General features: G+C 40.2%; 1 protein-coding gene across 3 annotated transcripts; it reads right to left on the bottom strand.

Moving 5' to 3' along the window:
- Window positions 1-110: 110 nt before the first annotated feature.
- On the bottom strand, window positions 111-10,801 carry LOC111875262. 3 transcript variants are annotated; one of them, XM_023871347.2, is made up of 6 exons: window positions 10,634-10,801; window positions 6,735-9,214; window positions 4,045-4,079; window positions 3,475-3,914; window positions 1,795-1,924; window positions 111-1,281 (listed from the first exon to the last, which is right to left on the bottom strand). In XM_023871347.2, the coding sequence occupies exons 2-6, from the start codon at window positions 9,196-9,198 to the stop codon at window positions 1,063-1,065; spliced, it is 3,288 nt and encodes a 1,095-aa protein (XP_023727115.1). In that variant the 5' UTR covers window positions 9,199-9,214; window positions 10,634-10,801; the 3' UTR covers window positions 111-1,062. The 3 variants fall into 3 exon arrangements, with proteins under 3 accessions (XP_023727115.1, XP_023727117.1, XP_023727116.1); XM_023871349.2 differs by having other exon boundaries at window positions 7,452-9,214; window positions 10,634-10,800; XM_023871348.2 differs by lacking the exon at window positions 10,634-10,801 and adding an exon at window positions 10,293-10,525.
- Window positions 10,802-11,758: the final 957 nt, after the last annotated feature.

Raw genomic sequence — 11,758 nt, 5'->3', positions numbered from 1 at the left:
AAAAAAAAAAAAAAAAAAAAAAAAAACACACACACACACACACACAGACTTAATTTTTGGCAGCATGAGGAAGGATAATTGGCAAAAGTGTCTAATAATGTATAACTAACTAAACTGAAGAAATACTGTGATATATTTAATACAGGTAGCAGTACACAGATATCTCCATTTTGTAAAAACCTGTCACATTAGCACATGTCTGTGTGGTTAAACCTAGCACTGACTGCAAAACATTGTGAACATACTTAAAAGAGTCTGGGGGATGAAAGAGCTTACCCTCATACAACTGTGCTCCTTCCTCCTGAAAGTGATCATGTCACATGTTGAGGTCATCCCTCTTTAACACTTCTTCCTCCAGCAAACTTCCCTATACTCCCCTCCAGCCATGTACGCATTCTGTTCACATGAATACTGGCAGTTGTAACCTTTACTACTGACAATGTTTTGGGCTTGCTGAAATAGGCCACAGAGGAGAGGGGAACACAACAATGGGCATGGAGGCACTGTCAGCCCCACCATTCATGGGACTGCTTTCTGTGGCCTCAGTATATGCTGTATGTATTTTCATAGTAATGCTGTTCTGCTGTTTGTTCAATTTATCTTGTATGGTGCAGTTAAATCTCTTTCATATTGCTGTACTCCAAGGCAGCAAAAAGTATACAAATCTTGACTAATAATACTCCAAAAAATCTCAGACAAATGTGCGGCTCCAGTCTCACTGGACTTCTTTGTCTCTGCCTTCTTGCTTCAATCACAGGCGAACATTACAGACTGTTCAAACTGAAGGTAATTTTAAATTAACTGTTACTGGAACATTGCTGTAGGTATGTATATATTGCAAGCAAAACTAATAAACCTTTTTAATGTATCACATATCATTACACACAAAAATCTGGCCCCAGAACCTCATACATCTTCAATGATATATAAATCAGTAACATAGGAACTAAATTTAAGAGCTCTGAACACCATCGTATCATTATCTGGCAATACTATATCATTCTGTGGCAACATTTAAGGCTTCATGGTGGCAGTACAGTTTAACATTTCTGCTATGCAGAATTAGTCCTTCCAAATCAACACTTTAATACACAATTCATTATTCGTTTTTAAAGCATCAAGCAGCTGGTTGGTGAGTACCAAGCAATCTTCCTGCTGTCTGTTGATAACTGTGTGCAACGGAACAACAGGGCCCTTATAGGTCACACTGCGCAACTTTTCTTCATTTGCCACTTCAATGCTGTACAGGAAGTCAGTATTGGTAGGGTCCAAAGAGACCATCTGTTGTAACAAGAAGCCATTTTATAAATCTAGTTTATTCAGAGTCCACATACATTTGTCAAACTACTTATAGCCTTCTACATATACACAGATTAATGATGAATCTTCTGTGCAACATGTAGCTAGTGACGGACTTCAAGACATGTCATACTGAGGGTTTCAAGTACCTGAATTTGTTCTCAGTTGTCTGCATGTTCAATGAGGCTAGAAAAGTTTTGAAACCATGACAGAAGGGTGCAGAAAAGTGGGAAGGCCTGATTAAAACCCTAGGAATGGCTAGAAGACACAGAGAATGATTTATGTGAGGTGAAAGTGAAGATGCCAAAGGCAAATAACAGAGAACAGAGAGCAGGCATTGTCATAAAGAGCTACAAGGTTCTTAGAGGACTGTACAGCCAGAGAGTAATTAGCAGGCAAGTTTAAGTCCAGTCACAACTGAAATATAGAATGCTGTACTCAGGATAAAAACATTACATTAAATTAACTGATCAAGCTAGAATATGTGGCATATACCTGCATCCCGAGCCAAGTCTTTTCTCCAGATGTTCTATGGCACAGGAAGAAGAGGCCCCAATCACGAATGTCAAAAGCATGGACAAGTGACTGAAAGGAAGATTTACTCATGGTGTGAGAGAATTTCTGCCTGCAAAATAAAAATAATCATTAATCATGATGTTATTGAATTAAAGTAGCCAGTATAACACAGTTGGTATAGCAACTGGCTATGGGCTGGACAACTGAGAGGCTGAGAGTTTGAGTCCTGGTAGGGTCAAGAATTTTCACTTCTCCATGTCGTCCAGACTGGCTCTGGTGTCCGCCCAACCTCCTATACCATGAGTACCGGGGCTCTTTCCCGGGGTTAAAGCGGCCGGGGCGTGAAGCTGACCACCTACCTCCTCCTAGCGCCAAGGTCAAGAAAATGTGGATCCATACATCCACTCCCCCATACACCTTAATGACATAGTGCTTGGTTAGTTAAGCACAGGAATAACTTTATCAACTTCTACAGGAGTAGTCACTGACAGAATGCTATAAACTGAATCATCCAAACCCCTGAAACAATTTCATTTTTTATGTGAATCAATTTTATTCTGTGTTTACACTCTTTTATGTCATTAAGTGTAAAAATATTTTTTTAATTCCTTGCAATTTGCCTGTATAAATGAATGATGTAACCCCAAAAGTCAAATTTCTGTTATGATATAATCAAACTATAATGGAAACAAATGAGCTGGAACGTGTTCAGTGCTCCACTACCTGACTAATATTACTACTATCAACAAGAACCAGTGCAGTGGGTAGACTTCTCTGGACTTCTAACATATGCCTGCTGAAAAGGATCCATCCGAGCCTCTGTTAACTGATGGCATCCCAGGGCTCCCCTTACACACAAGAGTGTGATGGCAGTTCTTTACCAGAAAACTAATGAAACCACTGCTACACAGATGTCACTGGTATTACCTTGTGATACCACAGCACATACTTCACCTTTCACTTTGTAACAGCATTTTCAGAACTATGACACTCACTACTGGTCGCAGTAGGAGATAACCATAGTCAGTGTGTGGAAAAACTTGATCTTACAGATTATGGTCTTCTAAGTTGCAACACCTTGTAGTGTAGTGCAAAGAGAAGACAAGTAAGGAACAGTGAGAGCAGGAAACGGGCTTCACTTGCCACCAAATTTTGTTGTGCTTCTTGCTGGTATTGCTCTTCAAACCTGAAGATGGAGGCAGTATGCTCCCTTGGGAGTTCTGGGCTCACTCCAAACTAAACGGCATTACAACCCAGAAGATTCACTCTACAGTCAGTACTATGGAAACCTCAAATACAACATTGATTATATGAACTACTTAAGCACCATTTGCTTTTACAATTGTCGTGTTCCATTAATTAGAATATGCCCAGACCAGGCACACCTTTTATAAACACACTGTATCATTTTCATTTCCTTCAAATTTCTCAGTTCATGTGCTCTCTCTACAATCAAAGGTTCATTCAATGACACAATATCCTACAAGTCACAACATAAAATTTTATGAATAACTATAACTTAATCATTTAGGGATTGCTTGAGGCTGTCAGTACTTTGGATGGGACACCAAAAATCGAAAATCTTTAACACAAAGCAGAAGTGCTTACCCACTTGATTGTAAAAATTCAATATGTCACAGTAAAGTAGGTAACACTTACCCCTTACAGATGCAGGAATCATTCTCAGTTATCACATGACTGTGAGAGGCCATCAAGTGAAATCGCATGCCATTCAAAGTGTGAGCTTCATTACAATTGTCTACCAAACAGATGTACGTGCGAAAGCGGCATGTATTCTCATGTGCAGCCTTGTCCCTCTGGCACATCATCTTGCTGCACCCATTCACGCGATATTTACATGGCAATGGGATTCTCTCCACCATCGCCTCTACCGGGTAGTTGCGCGTTCTTGATCTACGCTGCTTACACAACGGGCATAAACTAACTCGTTTCCAGCAGTTGTCACACACATGATGACCTCTTTCACATTGCAAGACAGGTGATGTGACGATTTCTAGACATACTGGACATTCAAGGATCTTCCAGATATCAGCCAAATAATTCTCCTCTTCCAGTAAGCAGTCCGTAGTTTGCACTGTCTATACAGTGAAGGAAAGTGCATGTTAGAGCAAGTAATTTGTAACAATTAGATAGGCTCATCTATTAAAGCACACACTTGACACGTATTGAAAGTACAGTGGTTTGATACTTGGCACTCGGTGTACTTACTTTGCTAATCTTCATGGACCTGCTGTCCTTGCATTCTGAAACAAAGATCAATCACAAATATAAAATTAACACTTCCACATGTTAATCTAGCTGAAGTTTCCATAAAATTACCTACAAACTGAAGGATACAATTTCCATAAATTTTCATTATAAGACTATATGTATACATGTATTACTGTCATGTGTATGTGTGTGACTATAGATGGGGTTTGGATTGGTAATCAGATTTATCGGACACTTACAGAACGTAACTACAAATAACTGCAACAGTCTGACTGAGTTACACATTCCAAAGAACACTGCAACTACAGCACACATAGTCTTTTCAGTCTACTACGTCTTCACAAGTCGTTGTCCAGTGACAGATCCCAACGTCATCTGCTTCCATACTCATGTTCTTACCAACTGACGGCTTGCTCCAACTGTCAACTCTCACTAACTGCCCTGCTAATAACATCTCAGCACAGAAAACACCATTACTGTTGTTGCTCATCTGCTACTTAGTGGCTTTTGGAGGTGACGAATCTTTGGGACATATATACTGTGTGAAAGAATTCAGGCAGCAAATAGCACTATTCTTCAGCACAATTTCTGTTTACTGCCATATTTATATGCACCTCATATATTTATCATGAATATGTTTTAAGGCACAAAATGAAATTTGCTACTGTTAGTTTTTCATAAACATGTACGTTGCATATTCATCGCTTTGCAAGCTGTTAACTGTGCTTCAAATCACAGTGGGTCAATGCCTCCACAGCCTGTAGCACAAAGCTTAGAATCTGGCAACAGAGCATTCAGTTTTAACATAAACCGCAGCAGTGATTCCAGCTTAAGAAACTTCAACGGGAGAGGACAGTAGCAGTCATAGTCATTTTCACAACATGAGAAGGTAAGACAGAAAACAGAATGGGGCCGTTCCATTGAGTTGGTTTCACATCACATAGGCTGAGTTCTATCCCAGGATAGCCCCTGTAGCATTATGGCGGATGAAGTGGCAATGGAGCAGAATTTTCCCCTAAGCGCATCTATTTTCCTTTGCAAATTATCATTCCAATAATGGTCCAACTTATCTCTCATGAAGGCCTGGTACAATAGGCATACTTGAGGCCACAATACTGTGGAATACTGGAATCTGTTGTTTCGAAGCTTCCACAGACTAAGGGCATGGAATTCAGGTGGAAAGTTAGATCCATGCTAGAGAAGTGTAAGTCTTCCAGACCCAACATGACCATGAAGGAAGTGAAAGCCGTGAAATCTTTGAGACTTAACAAGGAAATTAGGATTCTTCGAGTAGACAAAGGCAACTGCACAGTGGTTTTGGACGAATCCGAATACAAGGTTAAGTTAAACACGTTGCTAGAATCCGGGGTTTACGAAACCTTGCCCAAAGACCTTACAGCTAAGGTGGAGAGGAAAGTACAGAAACTCCTTTCTAAATACAAAACCACTCTTCCGACCGATCTTAAACACAAGCTTACTCCATAACACAGCAAACCTCCACATCTACATGGTCTTCCCAAGATTCACAAAGCGGGTATTCCTGGGAGGCCTATAGTAAGTTTGATTGGTTCTCCTTGCTATGCACTCTTAGAAACTCTCTTGAAAGCAGACCGAAAAGAGATCTGCAACAGACGGCACAGTGCGTCTATAGCATTTCCTGTGAATGTGGCAGAAGCTGCATTGGCGAAACAGGCAGAACTCTGGCCATGCGGCTCTGGGAACATAGGCATAACCTCAAAGAAGGTCTTCTAGAAAAATCTAAACTAGCTCAACATGCCTAAANACAGCAAACCTCCACATCTACATGGTCTTCCCAAGATTCACAAAGCGGGTATTCCTGGGAGGCCTATAGTAAGTTTGATTGGTTCTCCTTGCTATGCACTCTTAGAAACTCTCTTGAAAGCAGACCGAAAAGAGATCTGCAACAGACGGCACAGTGCGTCTATAGCATTTCCTGTGAATGTGGCAGAAGCTGCATTGGCGAAACAGGCAGAACTCTGGCCATGCGGCTCTGGGAACATAGGCATAACCTCAAAGAAGGTCTTCTAGAAAAATCTAAACTAGCTCAACATGCCTAAAAAGAGGGACATAGGGTAGGCTGGGATGAAGCTAAGATTTTGAATATTGAAAGCCACATCAGATATAGGAAATACAAGGAAGCGGCCCATATGGCATGCTCGGCCAACCCATTTAGCCAACCCCGTTTGGACTTTTCTCCCATTTGGATCCCCATTATCAGCAATGAAGTCACCAATTCACATAGAAGATCTGCATGACGTGATTTATGTTTCTATTGATTTATATTAGGTTCTAAATTAGATAGACGTGATTTACTCCACTGTTGACGCTAGTTAGACACTATTATTCTTTTTGTACTAGTTCTCCTTTCTATTCCATGCCGTGGGGTCATAGACCTGGTTATTAGTTTGGTTTCCTGACATAAATTTCTATGGCTCTGTCTATCCTGGTTCCGCACTTGTATGTGTTTGGCACAATCTGTTATGCATATTTTTCTTATTAGTTCTCATGGACTTCTCAGGTGTTTATAACCTTTGTGTTTTGTGACAGTGGTTGTGTAATGATTGAGGCTAGCTCTTTCTAAGGGACCTAACAGAATAGGTGTTTTCCCTCACAAGTCAAGGGATGCAGAAAACAGTCTTAAATGCAAACAGAAAGTACAAACTTACGCAATCTCCGAGGGCGTCTTGATCTTTTTTGAAGATTCAACTCTGAGCTGCGTCCTAACTTTTCTATTGAACCTGTGAAGCTGAACAACGCACTGTGTGAAGGTGCTGCTGATGGAATTCCAAAATTGAATCCATTACTAATTAGATTGGTATTAAAATTATTTGGTGAGCAAGATGGGATATTTTTGAAGTTAGAAACGTAATCAAAAGCCTTCATGCCATCACTTTGCTTCATCTCAGTAGATCCAGGTGGAAACAAGCTGCTACGAGAAGTAGGTGCTGAACTGCCACTTGCTTTTCTTGGTGACTTTAGGTCACCAGTCCTGTCCCCGGGGAACACATCAGCAAATGCAGTTTTTGTAAGTGATGTTTCTTTCAGAGGCTCAAATTTTGGAGACCAAGAATAAGATTCAAATCCTAGTTTTGATTTGTAGGGGGTAGATCTTTCAAATTCAGTTCCACTTCCTGTTAACGACAATGATGTCGGCTTACCAAACTGACCCACGCTAACAGCTGATGTATTAGGCACACTTAATGAAATTTTGGTTAAGGCAGGAGGACTCAGTTTTCCAAAACTGACAAATGCTGAAGCAGACACGCCTGATGATTCTGCTGAGATGCTACATCCTGTGTTCTGTCCTGATGTGCTTACTGTGTTGGAACACGTGTTTACTTCTGCTGTAAAATCATGTCTGAAATATGTATTTCCCACTGTACCTGCAGCTGCCATGACTGATTCAGTACAAGGTGCTCCACATTTGAAGATTTCCCCAGAGTCTAAAAAAGAAGTGGTTCTACCATGTTGAAAGCTGCCATCCGACAGTTTGGAAATACTTGATGATGAGATTGGTGAGCCCAGAGTACAAAATTTAAAACCTGTAAAAACTGACGATTCTCTTGAGGAACTATCTAACACTGTAACAGATGATTTATTAGTGTTTTTCCAAATACATGGATCAGATGAAGCAGAACATTTTGGAGGCATGTCTTGAAAAAAGGAGGATTCCGAAGCTAAAGGCCATGAAAACACATTGCTTATACCAGCTGCAACAGTTTGTTTGCTTCTGAGCGGAACACCAAAACTGTATTTTCTGTTGCCAGCAAAATCTTGGAAAGTGTTATTCATATTTGTAGAACATGTAACATATTTGGGAACTGCACCAGAATTCTGAATTTTACTGCAAGAAGAGGTCAGCTGTGGGTGAACCCAAGCTGGCTCTGAGGCCAGAAAAGATAAAGATGAAGGAACGATTTTTTGTGTGCTCGTGTTGTGACTAAAAGCTCCTGTTGTTGGGCATGACAGCACCAAGTTCTGATTCAGAAAAGGCTCAAGCACCCCAAAAGTTTGTACATTTGGCGCTAATGCATGGGTGCCAATAGACAGTGAAGGTAAGTTTGGCTCTGATGCACTTGCAGACGCATCCTCACTCAAATCACTTAGAGGTCTTGACACAGTCTGTGAATAGCTGACACATGAATCCAATGATGAGGTTACATTTACTTCATTTTCTCTTATAAATGAGATTTCTGGCGTATATGTCTGTGTTACACTGACGCTTTCAATACTGCAAAGTTCAGTGTTGGCCTTTCCAGAGTCAACAACCATTTTTATTGTTTCAGGCTTCTTAGTGACAAGAGCACCCACCAATATTTCATTAGGCAGTGTCACGTAATTCATTTTGCCTTCCTCTGTGGCAATTCTATGCACAGCCTCAGCTTCGTTTCTGCTTCCCCCTGAAATTGCTGCTGTTGCATCCCGAGCGCAATTACATGTCAATAAACCAACTGCATCTATGCCACATGTCTTGCATAATGTTGGTTCAGAAATGCCTCTTGCATGTACATAAGATGACTGACTAACAGAACAATTTATTACAGAATTGCTACCCACTGAAATATGCAAATCAGGACTGCACGAACTGTTTCCTACTGGCACAGTATGAAGCTGTGACCTATATGCACTATCATGCTTCATTTCTGGGTATACCTCTTTTTCTTCTGGTCCACTGTCAGTGGGTTTAGACACCAAATCCTTCCTACTGCACTGGGCTTTAATATCTTCATTATGATGCGGCCATGGAGAGCCCTGTTCATGGTGCTCATGCTCCTCTTTTGACCCAGACAAATCATATTTTCCACTGTCAATTTTATCTTCACAAATATCTAAGTTCGCTATAGCATCTACCAAACGGCTCATGTCTCCTTTACCAGGCTCGAGAGAACTGCCTGTACCACTAAATATGCTTCCTGTAGTTCTATCAGATGCAGATGTATTACACGTGACAGATGTATAAACAGCATCACCAGACCGGCACACAGAACTGAATTGATCATCATGGGCCTGTCTTGGTGATGACAGAGAACAATTTTCAGCTGACCCCACATCTCCTGCATTGTTAGAACTATCTGCTAACCAACTAAGCTGCAGGTCTGGTTCTTGATAGCCAGCTTGCATCCTGTGCATGGGATGGGTATCCTCTCTGAAAACACAAAACAACACACAATTAAGACTCCAGTTTGTTATGCTGTGACTATACAGGTATTTTTTTATAACATGACCAAGCCAAGCAAAGCACAGTATCTTCACCTTCACACCTGCACCACTTTACCCTAGAGAAAGAATCCCAGATACCCACTGGGTGGGCCCCACAGCTGGTTGGGATGTTGTGGAGATAAGAAAAATCAATGCAGTTACACATGAAATGTATGACGGATATTCAATGCAGGTAAGAGTTTTGGCAAAATTGAAGTACCTGATGATGGGCAGCTGGGGCCAAAACATGCTGTAAAAAGTGAAAATACTAGGAATAAAGTGGCTGCATTGTTGGTGGAACTGTAATATAAATATTCTATGTGAATGCCATAATAATACTGTGAAGTTAACCAGTTCACTGAATACAAAAAGCGAGTTATTATGACTTCTGTGGCAGACAAGCTGAAATACTACTTACTGCAGATGTAAATGTGATTCCAAAGATTCAAGTTATAGACTTATTTGATTATAAAAACACTGCAAAGAGTCAGCATCATGTCAATGTGAAACAGCTGTGACTAAAATGCACCACACCTTCTCTGTACTGTGTAACTGATAAACTACTACAATTACATTTCTGAAAAACTGTGAAATACTTGTCCATTAATGAGAAAGTATAAGAGCCTTGAGAGTTAAAAAATAAATAATTTTTAATATTCCAGCTTAAGGTAAATGAATGCTGTGGGAAACGAACATATATGAACACTACTACTGATATAAACTAAACCCAAAACAATCTGTTATCACACAACATAGATTTGGGTCAGGCATGCAACTTTAGAACATTAATAACTAATAAGCAATCTGCCTGGATTAAAAAAGTGAACTGAGTACTGGTTGTAAGATTTGAGGCTTTCACGGCGTTGACTATGAAGAAAGCAGTCTTCTGGGATTTGGCACCGTGTATAACAAGGGCAGATGATTTCAAATCCAATTCTTCTGTTTTACGAAGCACTTAAAGAGAATTAACCGCTCACATTTGTATCTTCAAGTCCTTCCTGTTTTAATCAGTTATCTTAACGTACCTTTTTTTGGTTGGAAATGAAATTAGTTTAGGCCCAAGCCTTTTCTAAACTGCATCACATCACAAAGACAAAAAATTTGTGGAGCACTATGCAGCATAGGGAAATCTTCGAAAACAATAGCCTCAATATAATAAAATTTGCTTTCGTCTGCAACCTCTTTCCTCTTTCCCTATTCTGCGTACATTTTACCATAAATTATTTTCCTTAAGGTAGCCGGTCACATGGCATCACCAGTTTGCATGCAGAAAGCCGGTTATCTCAAAAAGGTTGAAATATTAACCTACATCAATTTTGTCACGCTTCAGAAAGAATACCCTTTGTGTCATGTGTTCATAACTTACAATTTATATCACACGTTGTACTTAAAACAACTTGATCTTCAGAACATTCAGAACACTGGACAAAATACATTTAAACAGACAATCATTCTTCCACCACATAGGCACAAACGGTCACAAACATCACAGACATTCTAAAAGATCGTAAAAGATCAACACACTAACGGGCCACGGGTCTCACAGTTAATAATTGAAATTTCGAACCTAAACACGGATCACTTCTATTCTATCATAAGGTTCCGTGCCGTCCATCGGATTACTTCCATTCACACACAACACTCTACTCTGAATACACGGAGTTATGATTGCTCTCCCGCCAAAGCGGGGATCTGCTTCTTTTTTTTTGTAAATCATGTCCAGTTTCGACCATCATCACGGATGCCAGTTATCCCTGTGCTTAACTGCGTACTATAGGATGACGACGGATTTTGTTGGGGGGATAAACAGATGGAAGCGGTGGAGGTTTTAATGACCTTTGCACTAGTTGGTGAGGGGTCAGCTTCACGACTCGATCGCTTTAACCCCCGCCTATTTTAATATAAGATATGTAATGAGATTGTAGAATTTCAAAGAACAGGACGTTATGATATGATGTACATGATGACAAAAGGCGTAGGATGGAAAGAGAATCATGGGATTCAAAATATTGGCATCGAAGACTCCCAGGGGAATAGAATAGTAGATCAGAGGAAAGTGCTGAAAATTTGGGAAAATTATATTACAGAACTATCTGATTGACCTAATCGGCCAGAAACCTTAGAAGTTGAACTGGAAGAAGTAGATACAGATGAGAAAGGACCATATATTTTACAAAGTGAGGTGGAAAAAGCTATCAAGGAAATGAGGAAGGGAAAGGCTACAGGAGATGATGATGTACCTGGAGATGTGCTCAAGTTACTGGGAAAGGTGGTTTGAAAACACTGACAAAACTAATAAACACCGTATATGAAACTGGGGAGTGGCCCAAGGACTTTACAGAAGTGATAATGATTGCCTGAAAGAAAAAGACAAAAGCTACAAAATGCAGTGACCATCGCACAATAAGCCTTACTGCACATACAGCAGAGATAATAGCAAAGAAACTTAAAAGAAGAATTGAAAGGAAAATAGAGGATATACTTGGGGAAG

This window comes from Cryptotermes secundus, unplaced genomic scaffold (assembly GCF_002891405.2).
Source record: "Cryptotermes secundus unplaced genomic scaffold, Csec_1.0 scaffold526, whole genome shotgun sequence".
Classification (NCBI taxonomy): domain Eukaryota; kingdom Metazoa; phylum Arthropoda; class Insecta; order Blattodea; family Kalotermitidae; genus Cryptotermes; species Cryptotermes secundus.
Note: the sequence above shows the minus strand (reverse complement) of the source record. Positions and strands in the feature narration are given on the sequence as shown.

Excerpts from the sequence above, each read along its gene's own strand:
- LOC111875262 (XM_023871347.2), bottom strand. The coding sequence starts at position 9,198 with ATGCACAGGATGCAAGCTGGCTATCAAGAACCAGACCTGCAGCTTAGT. Across the intron at positions 3,915-4,044 it reads GGTCCATGAAGATTAGCAAA|ACAGTGCAAACTACGGACTG; the intron begins GTAAGTACACCG and ends TTCACTGTATAG. Across the intron at positions 1,925-3,474 it reads GATTCCTGCATCTGTAAGGG|GCAGAAATTCTCTCACACCA; the intron begins GTAAGTGTTACC and ends TTTATTTTGCAG.